This window comes from Trachypithecus francoisi, unplaced genomic scaffold (genome assembly GCF_009764315.1).
Source record: "Trachypithecus francoisi isolate TF-2019V2 unplaced genomic scaffold, Tfra_2.0 Lachesis_group12, whole genome shotgun sequence".
Lineage (NCBI taxonomy): Eukaryota > Metazoa > Chordata > Mammalia > Primates > Cercopithecidae > Trachypithecus > Trachypithecus francoisi.
This window is the reverse complement of record NW_022681457.1, coordinates 13,708,000-13,729,878: the sequence shown is the minus strand read 5'-3', so window position 1 is coordinate 13,729,878 and position 21,879 is coordinate 13,708,000. Positions and strand designations below refer to the sequence as shown.

General features: G+C 49.7%; 1 protein-coding gene and 1 long non-coding RNA gene across 3 annotated transcripts; one reads left to right on the top strand and one right to left on the bottom strand.

Annotated features, from left to right (window-relative positions):
- Positions 1-1,852: 1,852 nt before the first annotated feature.
- On the bottom strand, positions 1,853-12,091 carry LOC117091863. Its single transcript, XR_004440551.1, has 3 exons — positions 11,453-12,091; positions 2,653-2,957; positions 1,853-2,520 (listed from the first exon to the last, which is right to left on the bottom strand). It is a non-coding gene; the product is annotated as an uncharacterized LOC117091863 (long non-coding RNA).
- A 178-nt stretch (positions 12,092-12,269) lies between these two features.
- Positions 12,270-19,962, top strand: ZNF132 (zinc finger protein 132). 2 transcript variants are annotated; one of them, XM_033224737.1, is made up of 3 exons: positions 12,270-12,681; positions 15,230-15,398; positions 17,513-19,962. In XM_033224737.1, the coding sequence occupies exons 1-3, from the start codon at positions 12,619-12,621 to the stop codon at positions 19,402-19,404; spliced, it is 2,124 nt and encodes a 707-aa protein (XP_033080628.1). In that variant the 5' UTR covers positions 12,270-12,618; the 3' UTR covers positions 19,405-19,962. The 2 variants fall into 2 exon arrangements, with proteins under 2 accessions (XP_033080628.1, XP_033080626.1); XM_033224735.1 differs by having other exon boundaries at positions 12,282-12,681; positions 15,230-15,473.
- The last annotated feature ends 1,917 nt before the right edge of the window (positions 19,963-21,879 follow it).

Genomic DNA, 21,879 nt, shown 5'->3' with positions numbered 1-21,879 from the left:
AGGCTGGAGTCCAATGGCATGGTCTCAGCTCACTGCAACCTCAGCCTCCCGAGTAGCTGGGATTACAGGCGTGTGCCACCACACCCGGCTAATTTTTGTATTTTTAGTAGACATGGGGTTTCACTATGTTGGCGAGGCTGGTCTCAAACTCCTGATCTCGTGATCTGCCCGCCTCGGCCTCCCAAAGTGCTGGGATTACAAGCGTGAGCCACCACGTCCGGCCCATACTCTCCACTTCTTATAAGATTGTAGGGAGGATACAATAAAATAATATGAATTAAGTGAACATGAGCATAACTGGTCCAGAATAAGCAGTCAGCAAACAGTACTGATGTTGGGGCTGGGTGCCGTGGCTCATGCCTGTAATCCCAGCACTTTGGGAGGCTGAGATGGGCAGATCAGCTGAGGTCAGGAGTTCAAGACCAGCCTGGCCAATATGGCGAAACCCCGTCTCTCCTAAAAATACAAAAAATAGCCAGGCGTGGTGGCAGGTGCCTGTAATCCCAGCTATTTGGGACGCTGAGGCTGGAGAATCACTTGAACCTGGGAGGTGGAGCTTGCAGTAAGCCGAGATCACACCATTGCACTCCAGCCTGGACGACAGAACAAGACTCCATCTCAATAATAATAAAAATAATAAGGCCGGGCGTGGTGGCTCAAGCCTGTAATCCCAGCACTTTGGGAGGCCGAGACGGGCAAATCACGAGGTCAGGAGATCGAGACCATCCTGGCTAACATGGTGAAACCCCGTCTCGACTAAAAATACAAAAAACTAGCCGGGCGAGGTGGCGGGTGCCTGTAGTCCCAGCTACTCGGGAGGCTGAGGCAGGAGAATGGCGTAAACCCAGGAGGCGGAGCTCGCAGTGAGCCGAGATCGCGCCACTGCACTCCAGCCTGGGTGACAGAGCAAGACTCTGTCTCAAAAAAAAAAAAAAAAAAATAATAATAATAATAATAATAGTATTGATGTTACTAACATCATGCCTATTCCTTTTATTTGGTCAATGTACATTGGTTTTTCTAGGTCATAAGGTATGGAACAAGTATGTCCATCCTAACATAGCATGTGAACTAAGGCCTGGAGGCTAACAGCCTGGGCCTCTAGATAGGCGTCTTCTGTGGATTGAGTGGGCTGAGCTGCTAAGACAAGGGGTTAAAGGGAAGGACTGGAGCTTGGAGGGCCTTCCCCGACCCCCTTTCGGGTTTGGACTTCAGTGAAGAGAATTGGAAACCAAAAGGTAACACTCTGCACTCTCAGGGGCAGGATGGGTGGCAAATGAAGGTCCAGGTCTTGGGTAGAACCGAAGCGATTTGCAGAGCCAGCTCCACCTCCAGGGGGCGCTGCAATGGACATGCCAGCCACTGTGGCTGGCTTCCTCAGATGCCTCACAAAAGCCTCAGATTCAGTCGCCTGCTGTGCAATCATCTTACTTTTAGGTAATGGCGTCTTAGAATCTTGACTATTTCACAAAAATTAGCTGGGTGTAGGCCAGGTGCGGCGGCTCACGCCTGTAATCCCAGTACTTTGGGAGGCCGAGGTGGGCGGATCATGAGGTGAGGAGTTTGAGACCAGCCTAGCCAACACAGTGAAACCCCATCTCTACTAAAAATACAAAAATTAGCCAGGTGTGGTTGCATGAGCCTATAGTCCCAGCTAGCTACGTGGGAGGCTGAGGCAGGAGAATCACTTCAACCTGGGAGGCAGAGGTTGGAGTGAGCCAAGACCACACCACTACACTCCAGCCTGGGTGACAGAGTGAGACTCCATCTCAAAAAAAAAAAAAAAATTAGCCAGGTGTGGCAGCACATGCCTATAATCCTAGGTACTAGCGAGGCTGTGGCAGAAGAATTGCTGGAACCCAGGGGGCAGAGTCTGCAGTGAGCCGAGATAGCTCCACTGCACTCCATCGTGGGCAACAGAGTGAGACTCTGTCTCAAAAAAAAAAGGAATCCTGAGTATTTCACAAGCCCTTTGGGGAGCCTCAAAAGCAACTGTTACCTTGGAGCTGGATTTCCCAGACAGCCTTGGATCAGGAGAAAGCCTGGGAGGTGGAGATGGGTCAGGTCCTAAGAGAATGGGTAATTACTGGGCTTGGTAGTGGTGGGGATAAAGACAGAGACTGGGGCATTCACAATACCTGTGTCAAAGGTTTTCCAGAGACAACATGGCAGATGACTGCAGTCAGGCCTGAGTCTAGGCATCAAGGCAGGGAGTAGGGAAAACAGTATCTCCTTTTAGGGAACCACAGAGGCTTGTGGGTAGAGGAACAGTATTGGGAGAGTCAGGGGTTGTCGATGTGGCCCCTGGCACTGAAGTCTGCAGGCAAAGGTGTTCAGTGGATTCCATATCCAGGAACCTTGGTGTCCCCCTCAGGCCAGCATGGAGGCTACAGTAAGCGTTCACAGCATCTCTGGACTTCTGGACAGGTCAAAAGATAAGGTCAGCAGGCTGTGGCATGGGCTGTTCTGGCATCACCATGGAAACATCCCCACTGCATTGACCCCCAGCATGGCTGTTACCTAATGGCCCAAGTGGAGAGATTAGAGCACAGAATGGGAGCAAGGTGTTCAAGATCTAACCATGGCTGCCCAAGCAATGTACAATTAAGCTCTGATGGCCCATGCCACTCTCCCACCCTTCATGCAGCTTACCTGGACATTTACGCGGGCTCCACTGACCTCTGTCTCCAGTAGTGTTGACAGAAACTTCAGAAGGTATGTTTTTCAGGGCACATACTTTTTGGGGTGGATGTCATTTCTTCTTCTAGATGGGTAGGTTTTAAGCAATCTGAGTGGTCCAAAGGACCTCTGGAATTATCAGGGAGGTGTCAACTTGGCTTACTGTGTTTTTGCCAACAAGGACACTGGACAGGGTATATATGTTCTTCCATGGGTGATGTCATCTCCTTCCTCTCTTCATGGTAGGGCAGACAGGCACATGGGCATGAGAGACAGACCTAGGTAGGGCAGACAGGCACAAGGGCATGAGAGACAGCAGCAGTTGCCACTCACCCAGTGACACAGTATGGGGCAACTTGGGGCTCTCCATCCTTCTCAGGCCAGCCCTTTTGAGGGTGGGGTGCGTTTAGGGGGTTTAACCCTTATCTGGAAGTCATAGCGTAGCCCGGGGATCATTCATGGACTATACATTGGTTTTGCTGAATAGAACTTTTTCCTAACTCCTTAAGTGTTTTGTAAATAGGTAGGAACTTTTACAAACAAGGTGATTTCCACATACAGTTACATTATCTCCCATTCCTTTTGGAAGTCTGGAGAATCCAACAGTCTTGTGTTACCTTGCCCATCCTCTTCTTCCCATTCCTTGTTGGGGTTAGCCCTGCCTCAGTGAGAGTGTAACCAGAAAGGAATGAAGATCACAGCTGCTAGAGTCCACCAGGAAGCCTCGCTGAGTCTCGCCTTTCTAACAGTCCTAGAGTTCCTGACCACATAGTGATGCCCAAAAGGTGCCTGGTCCAAGGGAGCATGACAGGAACGTATAAAAATTATTCTGGTGGCCGGGCACAGTGGCTCACACCTGTAATCCCAGCACTTTGGGAGGCCGAGGCGAGCGGATCATCTGAGATCGGGAGTACGAGACCATCCTGACCAACATGGAGAAACCCTGTCTCAGGCCGGGCGCGGTGGCTCAAGCCTGTAATCCCAGCACTTTGGGAGGCCAAGACGGGCGGATCACGAGGTCAGGAGATCGAGACCATCCTGACTAACACGGTGAAACCCCGTCTCTACTAAAAATACAAAAACTAGCCGGGCGACGTGGTGGGCGCCTGTAGTCCCAGCTACTCGGGAGGCTGAGGCAGGAGAATGGCGTAAACCCGGGAGGCGGAGCTTGCAGTGAGCTGAGATCCGGCCACTGCACTCCAGCCTGGGCGACAGAGCGAGACTCCGCCTCAAAAAAAAAAAAAAAAAAAAAAAAAAGAAACCCTGTCTCTACTAAAAATACAAAAAAAAAAAAAAAAAAAAAATATATATATATATATATATGTATAGGTTCTGTAAAAGGCCAGGAGTGGTGGCTCATGCCTGTAATCCCAGCACTTTGGGAGGCGAGGCAGGTGGATCACGAGGTCAAGAGTTTGAAACCAGCCTGACCAACATGGTGAAACCTCATCTCTACTAAAAATACAAAAATTAGTTAGGCGTAGTAGTGTGCACCTATAATCCCAGCTACTCAGGAGGCTGGGGCAGGACAATCGGTTGAACCTGGGAGGTGGAAGTTGCAGTGAGCTGAGATCGCACCACTGCACTCCAGCCTGGGTGACAGGGTGAGACTCTGTCTCAAAAAAAAAAAAAAAACAAAAAACCTTTTGGCATTTGTATGGCTTTGATAGATGTGCAAGTCTGCAGGTCCTGAGAACCTTATCGTGCATGGACTCAACCATCAGAGCAAAGTCGTGGCTGTCCCTATGGACTGGATACAGTTCCTTCAGGTCACTGGTCTCCCTCACTCCCGAATTCCTCACACCCGTATTTCCTTACCATTTAGCATACCGACTTGGCCACTGTATGAATACAAGAAAGTGACACTGCCTAACACAGTCTGGCATCCAGATGGCAAATGTTCATAACAGCATTATTTATAATAGCCAAAAACTGGAAACAATCCAAAAGTCCATCAACTGGTGAATAAATAAAATGTGGCATATCCATGCAATGAAATGCTATTCAGCAACACAATAAATAAAAGAGTGATTTATAACATGTATGAACCTCAAAAACATTCCAGTAAGTGATAAAAGCTGGACACAAAAGGCCACATATTACATTATTCCATCTACATGAGATATCCAGAAAAGACATGAAAAGGATTAGTGGTTGCCAGCGGCTGGGGGCGGATCTTAGCTGCAAAGGCTGTAAAGGAACTTTTGAGTCTGATAGGAATGGGCTAAGATGATGTTTGTACAACTGTATAAATTTACTTAAAGTCATTAAATTGTACACTTATAATGGGTGAACTTTATATGTATATTATTTGACAGTTCAATTAAACTGTTTTTTAAAAAGGAGGTATAGAGGATGTTTGTCACAGTCCTGGAGTTCCTGACCACATGGTGGTAACTAAAAGTACCCAGCCCACTAGGAAATGACAGGAATTCATAAAACCTTTTGTTTTTTTTGTTTTTGTTTTTGTTTTTTTTTTTTTTTTTTCTGAGACGGAGTCTTGCTCTGCCGCCCAGGCTGGAGTGCAGTGGCCGGATCTCAGCTCACTGCAAGCTCCGCCTCCCGGGTTTTACGCCATTCTCCTGCCTCAGCCTCCCGAGTAGCTGGGACTACAGGTGCCTGCCTCGACGCCCGGCTAGTTTTTTGTATTTTTTAGTAGAGACGGGGTTTCACCGTATTAGCCAGGATGGTCTCGATCTCCTGACCTCGTGATCCGCCCGTCTCGGCCTCCCAAAGTGCTGGGATTACAGGCTTGAGCCACCGCGCCCGGCCTAAAACCTTTTGTTATGAGTAGAGCTGTGGGAGATAAACGGGTGGACAGGCCTCAAGACATTACACATCCTCATTCTGCAAGGGTTCAGTCACCAAGCAGTTTGCTAGGCTCCCCATGCTCTATTTCCTCACATCCAGTGTTTCCTTATCCACCTATGATACTTGACCTAGTGCTTGTATGAATACCAGAAGGTAATATACTACCAAGGTGTGGCCTCCAGAGGGCTTGCTTTCGACATTGCTGGGGGAGACATTCCTTGGAAGAGAGGCCACTTTCTTGCTTCTTCCAGACCAACCACTCCCCTCTCCAGGCAAACTCCAGGTCGGAAGCTTCAGAACACAGCCTTTCATTCTTTCCCAGGGGCAGCCACAATGAGACAGAGAGATGCTCCCTGCTGCTGTGCCCTGGAGTCAAGTGCACAGGGGCTCCTGGTGGCCAGTCTGAGAACACCTCCATGCTCAATTCACTCCATCCTCTAAACAGGACTCCGATATCAAAGGTGAACCAATGAGTGATGAATGCATTATCACACAGTCCAATGTACTCTCTGAGGTAAGGGCACCAGGGCTAGGTGATGACAAGAATGCATAAAACCTCTGTTATAAGTACTTAATGAAGCTCAATGAAGACATCATGGATGTCAAATGCACACTTTACAACGTCTGTGGAAAATGGGAAACTTACCCACAAGTCCCTCAGAAACTGTCCAATTAGGGCTGGGCGCAGTGGCTCACGCCAGTAATCCCAGCACTTTGGGAGGCCGAGGTGGGTGGATCACTTGAGGTCAGGAGTTTGAGACCAGCCTGGCCAATATATGGTGAAACTCCATCTCTAGTAAAAATACAAAAATTAGGCAGGTATGGTGGCACCACCCTGTAATTCAAGCTACTTGGGAGGCTGAGGCAGGAGAATTGCTTGAACCTGGGAGGCAGAGGTTGCAGTGAGCCGAGATCACACCACTGCACTCCAGCCTGGGCAAGAGTGAGACTCTGCCTCAAAAAAAATAGAAAGAGAGAAGAGAAGAGAAGAGAAAGGAGAGGAGAGGAAAGGAGAAGAGAAGAGAAGAGAAGAGAAGAGAAGAGAAGAGAAGAGAAGAGAAGAGAAGAGAAGAAAAGGAAAGGAAAGGAAAAGAAAAGAAAAGAAAAGAAAAAGAAAAACAGAGAGGCCAGGCGCGGTGGCTCACGCCTGTAATCCCAGCACTTTGGGAGGCTGAGGCGAGTGGATCACGAGGTCAGGAGATCGAGACCATCTTGGCCAACATGGTGAAACCCCGTCTCTACTAAACTATAACAAATTAGCTGGGCGAGGTGGCACATACCTGTCATCCCAGGTACTTGGGAGGCTGAGGCAGGGGAACACTTAAACCTGGGAGGCAGAGGTTGCAGTGAGCTGAGATCGCACCACTGCACTTCAGCTTGGCAACAGAGAAAGACTCTGTCTCAAAAAAAAAAAAAAAAAAAAGAGAGAGAGAAAGAAATTATCCAATTAGGCTCCTTACTTGGAATGGGGTCATGTCCATATCAAAGGCCACCACGAGTGAGCATGATACCACCCCAATGCAGGCAAGGCCCCTACCATCCCTCCAAGGTAGTATAAGCAGGAAACAGGGAGTGACTTACATTGAGCAACTGGGAAGTCACCATCAAGCCCAGATGGGCTTCCAACACAGGACCCGTGGTGTCATAGCTTTGCCAAGGTCCCTCAGTGAGCTGCAGAACATGGGTTCTGTCGGCTTCTCCACATGCAGGCCCATCATGGAGTGTCTCCTCAGGGAGGAATCCTCTACACAAGGTTTAGCTGTGGCTGAAGGCTACTCATGTAGGGTCTGTTTTGTTGTTGTTGTTGTTGTTGTTTTGAGATGGAGTCTCACTCTGTTGCCCAGGCTGGAGTGCAGTGGCGTGATCTTGGCTCACTGCAATGTCCGCCTCCCGAGGTTAAGTGATTCTCCTGCCTCAGCCTCCTGAGTAGCTGGCATTACAGGCGCCTGCCACCACGCCTGGCTAATTTTTCTGTTTTTAGTAGAGACGGGGTTTCACTATGTTGGCCACGCCAGTCTCGAACTCTTGACCTCAAGTGATCTGCCTGCCTCGGCCTCCCAAAGTACTGGGATTACAGGCATGAGCCACCGTGCCCAGTTGTGTCTTTTTTTTTTTTTTTTTTTTTTTTGGTGGGGGAGACAGGGTCTTGCTCTGTCACCCAGGCTGGGGTGCAGTGGCTCCAACTCAGCTCACTACAACCTCGGCCTCCTGATGTCAAGCGATTCTCCTGCCTCAGCCTCTGGCATAGCTGGGATTACAGATGCCCGCCACCACGCCCAGCTGATTTTTGTATTTTTTGTAGAGAGGGGGTTTTGCCATGTTGGCCAGGCTGGTCTCGAACTCCTGACCTGAGGTGATCCCCCTGCCTCAGCCTCCCAAAGTGCTGGGATTACAGGCATGAGCCACCCCACCCGGCCAGTGTGAATTCTTTTATATTAAATAAAGGAGCTGAAGACTTTCCTACATTTACTATAATAAAAAGGCTTTTCTCCAGGGTGAAGTTTCTGGTGCCAAGCAAGGCAGGAGCTGTGGCTGATGTTCTCCCACACTGGCTGCACTCATAGAGGTTTTTTCCAGTGTGAATCACTTTGTGCACATCAAGGCAGAAGCTGCAATTTTTTGCTCTCCTACATGCTACACTCACACTGCTGTAAAGTAGCTGGTGCTAAATAGGATTAAAACTGTGAGAAGAGGCTTTCCAACATTAGCTGCATGCACTGGACCTTTTCTCTGGTGAGAATTCTGCAGGATGAAGTTTCATACTTCACTGAAAGCTTTCATGTAGTTATTGCATTTGTACAACCATTCTCTGGTGTTAATTTGTTTTTGCTAATGAAAGCAGAGCTCTGAATATAACATTTATGAACCTCAAGTCAGGTACCAGGGAAGCCACCAGGACAGCTGGCACTGCCCCACCCTCCCTGAACTTAGGAGTCCTTCATAGGGTATGACCATTTTGGTGCAGAAGAGAATTTTGCAAAATTTTGCTCATGGCTGGGCCACACTCCTTGTGCTTATGGGGACTTTCTCTGGGGTGAATATTTTGGTGCTCAAAGGAGGTAGAGTTCTGGCTGGAGGATTCCCCATGTTACTACACTTGTAAGGCCCTTCAGAGATGTGCGTGTACTCCTGCTTTCTCAGGATGAAGACAAAAGTGAAGGCCTTCCCATGCTCATAACACACTTGCAATTTTTCCCACTGTGAAGTTTTTTGGTAGGACAAAAGGTTTGCTTCTCCTCAAACACCTTTCCATATGCTATGTATTTATCAGATATCTCTTCAGTGTCAGTTCTCTGTAGGTTCTGCAAATATGGAGCTGCAGGGCCCCCATGTCTGGTGACAGGCCAGTAACATGCAGTGAGCGAAGCCCAGGTCTTGAACCATTGACACCTATGCCCACACTCCTCAAATGGAACAAGCCAGTCTCATGGAAGAACAGGTTTTCAAAAACTATGTATTTATGTTCTATTTATTTTAGAGATAGGATCTCGCTATGTTGCCCAAGTTGCTCAAACTCCTGGACTCAAGCGCTCCTCCTGCCTCAGCATCCCAAGTAGGTGGAACTATAGGTATGAGCCACCATGTGCAGATAACAACTATTTAAAGATACATTATCAGTTCAAGACACATTACAGGGAGGCCAATGGTAGGAGATCTGGCCATTGGAGGGGAGGAGGGGAGAAGGGGAAAGAATGAGTCTTGGAAGACAGAGAGGAGGCCATCCAGGGAACAGGAGTCAGGGGAAAGTAGGATAGAATGTCAGAAGAATGTCAGGAAATTTTTTAAAAAGGCACGGCTGGCCAGGCGCGGTGGCTCACGCCTGTAATCCCAGCACTTTGGGAGGCTGAAGTGGGCAGATCAACTGAGGTCAGGAGTTTGAGACCAGCCTGACCAACATGGAGAAACCCCGTCTCTACTAAAAATACAAAATTAGCCAGGTGTGGTGGCGCATGCCTGTAATCCCAGCTACTCAGGAGGCTGAGGCAGGGGAATTGCTTGAACCCGGGAGGTGGAGGTTGCAGTGAGCCGAGATCATGCCATTGCACTCCAGCCTAGGCAACAAGAGTGAACTCTTGTCTCAAAAAAAAAATAAAAAAAGGCACGGCTATACATCCTGGTGCCAGGACAACAGAGGGCACAACTCAGGTACCAGGTGAGCCACCAGGGCACTGCCAACAGCTCTCCCACAACTGTCTTCCATTCAACAGAACTGGTGCACCATGGGGCCTCTCTGTCCATGGCCTAATTCAAGCCACCCTGTCCACCAGCCAGGTCTCTTCATTAGTTCTAGTTAGGTGATTACATGGCAGGGGTGGCAGCAGTGATCCTATATAGCTCTGATCAAGTGGTTTGTGAGAAGGCAGCCCACGTCAAGGTGATCCACCCCATGACAAACCACCGTAGGCGAAGATCACCTGTGCAGGTATATAGCTGGGAAGAAGTGAACCTCACAAAGTCAATGCTCAGTGACCCCACAATCAAAGACCATGTCAGTGCCCACTGGGACTCGCAAGGGACAGCTGGCAGAAAACTTCTACTAGAGTGAGGCGATGTGGCAGAAGGGACAGAAAAGTCACAGATCCTGACAGCATAACCTAGCCAGGAAACGACCCAGCCGCATGTGATATGCTACGCAGGTTTTGAGACTTATGATTCCAGGCGGGCGTTGAGGGGCGGGACTTCCGGCACCGCCATAGTGGTCCTCATTTTGCGGCTGGTGGGCTCGGCTACAGGAGACCTCGGGAGCCGGACAAGGGCGCGGGAGTGGGTGCAGGGGCCGTCACTGCAGCTTCACAAGGTTGTCAAGGTCCCAGGGCAGAAGGTGTGGGGGTTTATGAAGCAGCCAGGGATAAGTAGCAGAACACTGGCCAGTGCCAGGGCCAGCAGCGCCTCCCACAGGGAACAAGGGAAAGGCGGAGGAAAACCTAGATTTCATGTGTAGGGGAAAGAGGAGACACAGTAGCCTTACCTAGTGAGCAAAGGAGTACAAAGCTCTGTAGCATCACGTCACTGTAGAAGCCCCCCTGGACCTCACTAAGGAGCCCCACATTTTTGGAAGATGTACTGACCCTGCCCTCAAAGGTCACTAAGCCCTGCAACACCAAGTCAGTGGGCAGACAGATGTGATCTAAGCACGGGGCATGAACCCTAGCCACTGGTCCTTCGTCTCAACACTTCACCTCGAGGGCCCATCTGTAATTCCAACCTAAAACCCTCCTTCCCAAATCCTATCCTCAGGCCCTTCCCTGGTCCAGGCCACCAACATAATGCAGTCTGGACGTCCGGAAGCCACACCAGAATTCTATACATCCAGAGGCCCATTTGACTCCTCCACTCACAGGCCTCCAGACAATTCAGACCTTATACCTACAAAATCCATCACTAATCTTCCAAGAAACGTCCTCCTCCTGCCAACTGCCAACCTCTATTCTCCACAGGAGGCATCCTAATTCTTCCTAACTACTTGGGATGGTCCTTTACCCCTACTCATGCTTATTCCACTTATCTAAGGTAGCAAAAAATTCCATTAGCTCTATCTTGAAGATCTATTGGGAATCTGATCACTTCTCCCATCTCTCTTGCTTCCGTTCTGGACAGGCCACTATCAACTGTCTGGAACAATACTGCAATAACCTCCCCACAGTCTCCCTGCTTCCAGCCCCGCTACAACCACCTTCTCCAGTAGTGTGTTCATTCAGCAGCCACTGGAATACTTTCCAAATTCTAAGTCAGGTCATGTCCATCCCTTTTCTGTCCAACACCTTTCATGGCTCCCAGTGCCCTCAGTGTGCCAGGAGAGGCAGGACTCCTCTTACGCTCTCCAGTCGCTGCCTAGGGGGCACGAGAGCCTTCCTGAACGCTCAGGTCAGTCTCACGTCCAAGTCTTCGCATATGCAGATCCCTCCTCCTGTACCCTTCATGTCTCAACAAACTGGATTCTGAAATGCTGACCCCCCCCTACCTGTGAACGCCCTACGCTGTCCGGTGGCGCTTCAGAGGACCTGCGGCAGGTACTTCTCAATCGGAGACTTAGGGCAATGGTGCTGAGTCCAGCCGAGTGGGTGCCAGGAGACCCTTGGCACACGCCCCAAGCCTGCAGCCGGGCGCACGCTGGGTCAAGACCTCCCAACGCGTGGCTTTTCTTGGCCTCGGCCTCGCGCTCCGTAAAGCCGATACAACGCCAAGGGCGACGACTCCCGGGAGCCGCGGACACCTCCGCGCGGTGCGACCTGAGGGTCCCACTGGGCCGGCTTCATCTACGGCCGGGGGGAACACTGGGGCTTGGGGGGCGATATTCGCCGCGGTCGGGGCGCTTATATGTCACGGAGGCGGAACTTCCCCGACTCTCGTGCCTTCCTCACTCCTGTTTCCATGGGCCCAGGGAGCCTCCAAGATTCCGTCCCTCGCCTGACAACGCGGTCCCTTCAGATGCAGACAAAATCGTGAAATGCCAAAGTGATGGTCCGAGGACGACGACAGAAGTCCCGCTTGCAGACTGATTGGCCCGCGTCTTCCACCCCGCCCGGAAGTGCCCTTCTCCTGGGCTGCCAATGGCCAGCCCTGAGGCACGGCGAGGGTCCTTCTGGATAATGTAGTTTGCGTTGCGTGAGCGGCGACGCGACAAACGCCTTTCCTCAATCACCTTGGCAACGGCCTAGCGGCAGCGTGACGGGCATAGAAAAATAGCGTCATAGTCGGCGGGGAGCCTTGAGCCAATGAAGGCTCGGACCAGGAACAAGTCCGAGCCGGCATTGAGGGGCGGGACTTCCGGCGCCGCCATTGCGGTCCTCATTTTGCGGCTGGTGGGTTGGGCTACAGGAGGCATCTGGAACCAGACAAGGGCGCGGGAGTGGGTGCAGGGACCGACACCGCGCCTTGGCACGCACCATAACCCCCGGCTAATTACTCTGCTTTTATGAGCCAAGGTGTTCCCGAAAGTGGAGCCAGCGCCATGCGTCTCAGGGGTCTCCATACCCAGCCTTCGTCCCTGCGGTGACCGGAGGCCTTGCGCGCATTTTGTATTAGGGAAGACAGGTCCTGACTACGACCGTCACCCAGCGTTCGCGCCACTCAGTGGAAGTGTGAGGGTTCGGCTGAGCGGCAGGGCTAGCCCTAGCGCCTCCTAGTATGGCCCTGCCCAGCCCACAGGTTCCAATGGGGTTGCCAGCGTCGCTGATGGGCCCGGCGCAGGTGAGTGGAGTGTGCCCCAGGCCCTCACCCGCTGGGATTCCGGCCCTTAGGATCCTGAAGCCCAGATAGAGGGGATGTTGGTGTGCTGAGGCTCTTAGCCGTGTCCTGTCCTCACACGTGGGTCTTGGGCCCTGCCCTGGGAGTCACTTACCTTTACCATCCTGAATCCAGGCCAGAAGTTATATCGAGGGATTCCCATTTCTGGAATCCTATGGAATGAGATCTGGAAGGCTGTCCCAGGCACAGGGACCAGCATGTGCACCTTGCTTAGTGGTGATGAAATGGAAGCATTCCAGGGACTGCAGGTCTCCATTTAGTCTGGTGGAAACAGAGCAGGGAAACCAGAGTTAGGCCTGGAATGGCAGCCTGAGGAGCTGGGCCTGTATTCTGATGGTGGTGGGAGCCATGGAAGGTTTGGAGCAGAGGAAGGAGGTGCTCTGACTCCAGTCTTAACAGACTCCCTATAGATGCCTAGTAGGCAGCAGACTGGAGGGATGGTGAGGGTGGAGCAGGAAGGCCAGTGAGGAGCTGACAGACGTGGTCCAGATGTGTGCTTTGGGTAACTGGACAGAGGGGTGCCCATGGAGGTAGGACAGATGGTTGGCTTCTGAATCTGCCCAAATTGGGCCATAGATTACCGGATGTGGGACAGTGAAAGAGAGTGAAATGTTAAGATTGACCTTAGGCTAAGCACAGTGGCTCACACCTGTAATCCCAGCACTTCGGGAGGCCGAGGTGGCCGGATCACTTGAGGTCAGGAGTTCAAGACCAGCCTGGCCAACATGGTGAAACCCCGTCTCTACTAAAAATACAAAAAAATTAGCCAAGGCATGGTAGTGCGTGCCTGTAATCCCAGCAACTTGGGAGACTGAGGCAGAAGAATCGTTTGAATCTGGGAGATGGAAGTTGCAGTGAGCTGAGATCATGCCACTGCGCTCCAGCCTGAACGACAGAGCGAGACTCTGTTTTTAAAAAGGAAAAAAAAAGATTTCCAGGCCCGGTGGCTCACGCCTGTAATCCCAGCACTTTGGGAGGCCGAGGCGGGTGGATCACAAGGTCAGGAGATCAAGACCATCCTGGCTAACACTGTGAAACCCTTTCTCTACTAAAAACACAAAAAATTAGCCAGGCGTGGTGGCAGGTGCCTGTAGTCCCAGCTACTTGGGAGGCTGAGGCAGGAGAATGGCATGAACCCGGGAGGCGGAGCTTGCAGTGAACCGAGATCGCGCCACTGCACTCCAGCCAGGGTGACAGAGCGAGACTTCATCTAAAAAAAAAAAAAAAAAAAATTGACCTTAGATCTTTCAGATGTGGAAGTTGGTGTGAGGAGTAGATTTCAGGGGGAAGATAAAGAGTTGGATTTTCGCCATGTTGTAGTTGAGATGTCCCGGACACTACCAAATTGAGTTGCCAAGTAGACCCCTAAACATGCGATTATGAAATTATGTCGGGTTTAGGCTGGAAACATCCAAGGGATGGATGCTTGTGGGTGGACACTGCATGCAGTTGTGGGTTGGGTTCAAGATAGTAGCCGAGCCTCATAACCAGAGAGTAAGTCTAGGACAAAAATGAAGCATAGCGGCAGAAGTAGGATGAGAGTTGGGCTTTGGTTTAGGTTGATTTATCTCTCTACAGCTCACTACATTGTTGTGGCCATCCTTCTTGTGGTCAGGGCATGTTACCTCCTCTTAAGTAGGGTCCTGGGGTTTTTGTCAGGCTGGTGGAGTGGCAGGATCAGAAAGGATCAGCCTAAGTTGAGTCCCCAGGCCAAGGTGGGGGCCAGTGGGTCTTGGATTTGAGGGTTAGGAAGAGCAAGGACAGCTATGACTGGGGAGGAGACAACACATACAAAGGCAGAGATATAAGAGGGAAGAGATATTTGAGATCTGCTTATGGTTCTGGGCAGCTGATGGTTGAAGGAACAGGGAAAGGACGGGAGGCATTGACTTGAGGGGCTATGGCTGCCTCTGGCAGTGGGGTTTTTGGAGCTCTGTTGCTGGCTTGGACCAGGACTGGATCCTGGTTGCGTCTGTCAGGTATGCTATGTGCATGGTGAAATGCTAGGGAGAATACCTACAGTGTGAACAGGGACGGGGTGGAAATATAAGAAATGTATGGTCTCAGGAGTGACATGTAAAGGTGAGGGAATGTGAACCATTGGGCCCATGGCCCTGGTACAAGAGTCTTAAGAGAAAGGGAAGCCCAAATTTTCTTATGGTTGGGAGGTATGAGCCAGAAGTCACAAGGAAAATTGACCAGCAGGAGGGAGGAGGCAGCATCCATCTGCCCACCTGCCTGTTGTTCCTCTAGGTTGGGTTGGCCTGGATACAGTGACCAGTGGGACTACTAGGAGAGAGGGGCACCATTAATTCCAGGGCATGTTAGGCGGGGGCCCTGAGGAAGAAGATAAGCTGCGGATGGGTGAGTAGTGGATGGACTGAGAGGATCATAAGAAAAAGAGATGTTAGTGGTAGATGTGGCAGGATTCTGAGTCACACGGCAAGGGACTGCATATTTCCATTTGACCTATTGTTTGTTTCTTTGTCAGCATACCTCTTGGCCCTGTGGCTCAGCTGTCCCCGCATTGAAGAGCCTGGTAACCTTTGAAGATGTGGCTGTATATTTCTCCCAGGAGGAGTGGGAGCTCCTTGATGCAGCCCAGAGGCACTTGTACCACAGTGTGATGCTGGAAAACCTTGAGCTCGTGACCTCACTTGGTAATACCCTGTCCCAGCATGGTGATGACCGGCTTATGCCCTGTGTCTTTTCCTCATCCCAAAGCCAGATCGCGGGTACTGCTTCCTTCTCGGGTCTCCTGTTGTAGGTGCTGGGGTGCTGAGACTCTGCTGTGTGTACTTCCCCTTTCGCTCTCTGAGCAGCCTCATGAGCTTTCCTTTCCTAATAGCTGTTGCCCAGAAGCCTTGTGGAGGCAAAGGTTGGGGATCAGACATCTCCAGTCTGCCTAACAGATCCCACTGAGCTTCACCAATCCCTGGTTGGGTTACCCAGTATGAAGCCATGCCCAGATTCTGTCTCTTTTCCAGTGAGATTTTTTTTTTTTTTTAGACGAACTCTAGCTCTGTTGCCCAGGCTGGAGTGCAGTGGTGCGATCTCGGCTCACTGCAAGCTCCACCTCCCGGGTTCATGCCATTCTCCTGCCTCAGCCTCCCAAGTAGCTGGGACTACAGGCGTCCGCCACCACACCTGGCTAATTTTTTTGTATTTTTAGTAGAGACAGGGTTTCACCGTGTCAGCCAGGATGGTCTCCATCTCCTGACCTCTTGATCCGCCTGCCTTAGCCTCCCAAAGTGCTGGGATTACAGGTGTGAGCCACTGTGCACAGCCTTCAATGAGATATTTTTTCAAAACAGCTTTATTAAGATAAATCATACAATTTACCTTTTAAAGTACACAGTTTAGTGATTTATGTATGTTTTCATATGGTATAATCATTGCTGTAATGTAGTTTTAGCATGTTTTCATCATCTAAAGAGAAACTATATGTCTCATCAGCAGTCCCATTAGTTGTCACTCCCCATCTTTCCTTATCCCTTTCCTCCCGGTTCTAGGCAACCACTACTTTCTAACTACACAGATTTACGTTTCCTAGACATTTTATAGAATACTATGTGTTTTTCTGTGACTGGCTTTCTCTTAGCATGTTTTTGAAGTTCATCAGTGTTGTAGCATGTATCAGTATTTCATTCTTTTTTATAGCCAAATATTCCAGTGTGTAGATGGACTACAGTTTGTTTATCTGTTTATCAGTTGATGAGCATTCAGCTTGTTTCCATTTTTTAGCTGTTAGAAAAAAATGCCGCTATAGAAGCTGGGTGAGGTGCCTATAATCTGGCTACTCAGGAGGCTGAGGCAAGAGGATCATTTGAGCCTTGAACCCAGAGGTTTGAGACCAACCTGGGCAATGTAGCAAGATCCTATCCCAGTTGTTTTTTTTTTTTTTTTTTTTGAGACGGAGTCTCGCTCTGTCTCCCAGGCTGGAGTGCAGTGGCCGGATCTCAGCTCACTGCAAGCTCCGCCTCCCGGGTTTACGCCATTCTCCTGCCTCAGCCTCCCGAGTAGCTGGGACTACAGGCGCCCGCCACCTCGCCCGGCTAATTTTTTGTATTTTTTAGTAGAGACGGGGTTTCACCGGGTTAGCCAGGATGGTCTCGATCTCCTGACCTCGTGATCCACCCGTCTCGGCCTCCCAAAGTGCTGGGATTACAGGCTTGAGCCACCGCGCCCGGCCCCTATCCCAGTTTTTAAAAAAATACTGCTATGAACAGTCTTGTACACATTTTTGTGTGGATATGTTTTTAGTTCTCTTGTGTAGCTCTGTAGGAGCAGACTTGCCAAACTATTTTCCAAATTGGCTGCACCATTTCACATCCCTATCTGGAGTGTATAAGTGCTCCAGTTTTTCTACTTCATCTTCATGTGTTTTTTTTTTAATTATTATTATTATAGCTGTGCTAGTGAGTATGAAGTGATATCTCGTGGTTTTGGGTTGCATACTCCTCATGACTGAGGATGCTGAACTTCTTTTCATATGCTTATTGGCCATTTGTGTATATATCTTCTTTTACAGAAATGTCTAAGTCCTTTGACCCATTTCTGTGTCCTTGCCCCTGGTGTGCCCCTTATTCTGTTGCTTGGCTGGTCCCTATCCTGCCAGTAATAGTGGGCCCTTCTTCACCCTGATGGCCCCATTGGCCTATCAGCAATCCCTGGGACCTCTTCTTGAGTGTGAATTCCTGGGTAACATTTCTAATGAAGTCATCCATTCCCACCAAGTGGAATACTTAGTTAACTGGCATTTCTCTACTTTCAGGTTGTTGGCATGGAGTAGAGGGTGACGAGGCCCATCCCAAGCAGAATATTTCTGTAGAAGAGATGTTACCGGTCAGGATCCCCAATGCAGATTCTTCCACCAAGAAAGCTAACTCCTGTGACATGTGTGGGCCATTCTTGAAAGACATTTTGCACCTGGCTGAGCATCAGGAAACACACCGTGAGGAGAAACCCTACCCATGTGGAGCATGTGGGAGAGACTTTTGGTTGAATGCAAACCTTCACCAGCACCAGAAGAAGCGTAGTGGAGGGAAGCCCTTCAGATGGTACAAGGACAGGAACACACTTATGAAGAGCTCTAAAGTCCACCTGTCAGAGAACCCCTTCACTTGCAGGGAAGGTGGGAAGGTCATCCTGGACAGCCGGGACCTCCTCCAGCTTCAAGCTGTTGACAGCGGGCAGAAGCTGTATTCCAATCTTGGGCAGCTTCCAGAAGTCTGTACCACACAGAAACTCTTCAAGTGCGGTAACTGTGGTAGAGCCTTCCTGAAGAGCTGCAATCTCCTCAGCCATCTGAGAACTCACTCTGAAGAGACACCATTTACATGCCCAACAGGTGGAAATTTCTTAGAGGACAAATCAACCCTTGGTAATCAAAAATTTCACACTGGGGAAATACCCCATGTGTGTAAGGAGTGTGGGAAGACCTTTAGTCACCCATCTAAGCTGAGGAAGCACCAGAAATTTCACACTGAAGTAAGATATTATGAGTGCATTGCATGTCGGAAAACCTTCAATCACAAACTCACATTTGTTCATCATCAGAGAAATCACTCAGGAGAAAAACCTCATGAGTGCAGTGAATGTGGGAAAGCCTTCAGTAACAGATCACACCTCATTCGGCATGAGAAAGTTCACACTGGAGAAAGGCCTTTTGAGTGCCTGAAATGTGGAAGAGCCTTCAGCCAAAGCTCCAATTTCCTTCGGCACCAGAAAGTTCACACACAAGTAAGACCTTATCAGTGCAGTCAATGTGGTAAATCCTTCAGTCGAAGCTCTGCTCTCATTCAGCACTGGAGAGTTCACACTGGAGAAAGACCGTATGAATGCAGTGAGTGTGGAAGAGCTTTTAACAATAACTCCAACCTTGCTCAGCACCAGAAAGTTCACACTGGAGAACGGCCTTTTGAGTGCAGTGAATGTGGAAGAGACTTCAGCCAAAGCTCCCATCTCCTTCGACATCAGAAAGTTCACACTGGAGAACGGCCTTTTGAATGCAGCGATTGTGGTAAAGCCTTCGGTAATAGCTCCACCCTCATCCAGCACCAGAAAGTACATACTGGACAAAGGCCTTATGAGTGCAGCGAATGTAGGAAATCCTTCAGCCGCAGCTCCAGCCTGATCCAGCACTGGAGAATTCACACTGGAGAAAAGCCTTATGAGTGTAGTGAGTGTGGGAAAGCCTTCGCTCACAGCTCCACTCTCATTGAACACTGGAGAGTTCACACGAAAGAAAGGCCTTATGAGTGCAATGAATGTGGGAAATTCTTTAGCCAAAACTCCATTCTCATTAAGCATCAGAAAGTTCATACTGGAGAAAAGCCTTATAAGTGCAGTGAATGTGGGAAATTCTTTGGCCGAAAATCTAGCCTTATTTGTCATTGGAGAGTTCACACTGGAGAAAGGCCTTATGAATGCAGTGAATGTGGGAGAGCCTTTAGCAGTAACTCCCACCTGGTTCGTCATCACAGAGTTCACACACAAGAAAGGCCCTATGAATGCATCCAGTGTGGAAAAGCCTTTAGTGAAAGATCTACACTTGTTCGGCACCAGAAAGTTCACACCAGAGAAAGGACTTATGAGTGTAGCCAGTGTGGGAAACTCTTCAGCCATCTTTGTAACCTTGCTCAGCATAAAAAGATTCATATCTGAGTGGAGCCTTATAGAAGTGGTCTTTGTGAGAAAATCTTCAGCCAAGTCAAACTTTATGGAGCAGTATCCCCATACCAGAAAAATTACCTACATGTACTGCTAATGTGGAAAAGCCTTCAGAAGCTACTCTGTTTCTGACCAACCCAGGAACCTTTGCAGGGCCATCTCACCCATGCAGTATAAGGCAGAAGCCATAGCCACTTTCCATCTTGCCTGGATCCAAAAATTTGCAGCAGTCCTGTGCTCATGCATGAGGAAAACAGTACCCTGAGCCTCCCTTCACCTGTCCTGTAGGGATTCAGGACTGTCAGCTCACTGGAATGGTTTAATTCCCATTGCCTCTGAGAGGGTTAGGCAGTGAACTGAACCCATGCTGGCTGAGGGGCCTTGAGGGAAATCTAATTTGAGCTCAGGAGGATGCACATTCCTCGTGGATGTGGTCAAGTCTGTGTTTAACCTCTAAGATGTGTCCACTGAGACCACAAATCACCTGCCACTGGAACCACCTACCTTGTCTGCACCATACGGCTGATAATAAAGACCTTATTGATCAGGTCACCTTTAATCTTAGGGGTTCTGTTGGGGTAGGTTGAGAAAATGAATGGATAGAGTGGGGAGTGCCTTTTCGGGGCACAAAATCTGCCTGAGGGCACAGTAGAAGAGTGGGTAGTTGCTCTGTCCTGTTGTAGCCTACTTTGCATTGCTATGTGGAAGACTGAAAGGCTCTGGATTGAACATAGTGGCCTATGTTTCAGTTACCACAGTGCCCAGAGCTTACCCTGAGGAAAAATAAATCCGTCTACAACACTAAAATGTCACAGGGTCACCAAGGCAAAGACCTAGAGGGGTCCAGGGAGGACTCTGTGCATAGAGAAACACTGGCTGTGAGGTAGTAACTAGGGATTTTGGGAGACTGTGGTGAACTAGGGCACATGCCATCATGGACAAAGAAGTAGCCATGGCCGGGCACGGTGGCTCAAGCCTGTAATCCCAGCACTTTGGGAGGCTGAGATGGGCGGATCACAAGGTCAGGAGATCGAGACCATCCTGGCTAACCCGGTGAAACCCCGTCTCTACTAAAAAATACAAAAAACTAGCCGGGCGAGGTGGCGGGCGCCTGTAGTCCCAGCTACTCAGGAGGCTGAGGCAGGAGAATGGTGTAAACCCAGGAGGCGGAGCTTGCAGTGAGCTGAGATCCGGCCACTGCACTCCAGCCTGGGCGACAGAGCGAGACTCCGTCTCAAAAAAAAAAAAAAAGAAGTAGCCATAGTTCCCCATCAACTGGGACTCTGCAGGGTGAGGGTGTACAGAACAACTCCAGAGCTGGAGACCTTTGTATTTGCCATGTTAAAGTTTTTGCTACAGTTAAAGCAGATAAATGCAATGTTGTTTACATTCACTTCACCTCTCTCAAACTGTATCTTGGCACCCATCACTCCCCAGGTAGGAACTGGGGACTGAGAGAAGTGATAGCCTGACGTCCAGGAAAGTGTTTTTTATAGTCTGGCCAGGGTTTCTGGTCACTAACACACACTTCATGCCTTCACAGTCTTGCTGACCAACAGAGTGGGCACAGGCAAATGGGGGCATTTAACACAGTTGACAGAGCTGGTATTTTAGAAGGAGATTGAGATTTGGAACCTTGTAGAATATGGTGTTTGGCACCTATTTTAAAAAGCTTGTTTACCATGTAATTTCATCATCATTGCATGTGAGCTGTTGCTGTTTCTTTGACCTCCCCCATACAAGGAAGTACTCATGAGAGCACTGGCTGGGATATGAACAGGGGTCCCCATAAAGGAGAGACCTGGCCCGGTGCAGTGGTGCACACCTATAGTCCTAGCTGCTTGAGAGGCTGGGGCAGGAGGATCTCTTGAGCCCAGGAGGTTGAGTCCATCCTGGACAACATAGCAAGGCCCCATCTCTAAAAAAGAAAAGAGTGGCCTGGGCTCACATCACTGAACAGCAGTTTCAGTAGCCACCACTGCTGCCACATCTGTCCTAGATCCCTCTCTGTTCTCCCTGCCCATGTGAATGTCACCTAACAGACTCAGCAGTGGGGTATGTGACAGGACCAGTACTCCATGACTGGTCATTCCTCACCCTGACCATGGCACTCTTGCCCTGCCAAAGATTGTACTCCTGGCTGAACATTAGGTAGTATACTCCAGATAGAAACCTCACACAGAGGAGTGGATCAAACCTTCACCAACAACAGACCATTTATGATGGAGACCTTTTCAGATGTGACATGGCTCACAGCCTCATTTGTAAAGAGCACTTTTCAGTTCATGCACACCAGGATTCACAAGTGAGAGGACTTGAGGGCCAGGCATTTGTGAAGGCTTTCCAGGGTAACTACCCACTTCTGGCACTGGAGTACCTGAATAGTGAGAAGCTCAAAAGAGAATGTGGAAAGGCCTTCCTTTCTCCATCACCAGAGCACTCATGGCCGTGGAAAGGCCTTCCTTTCTC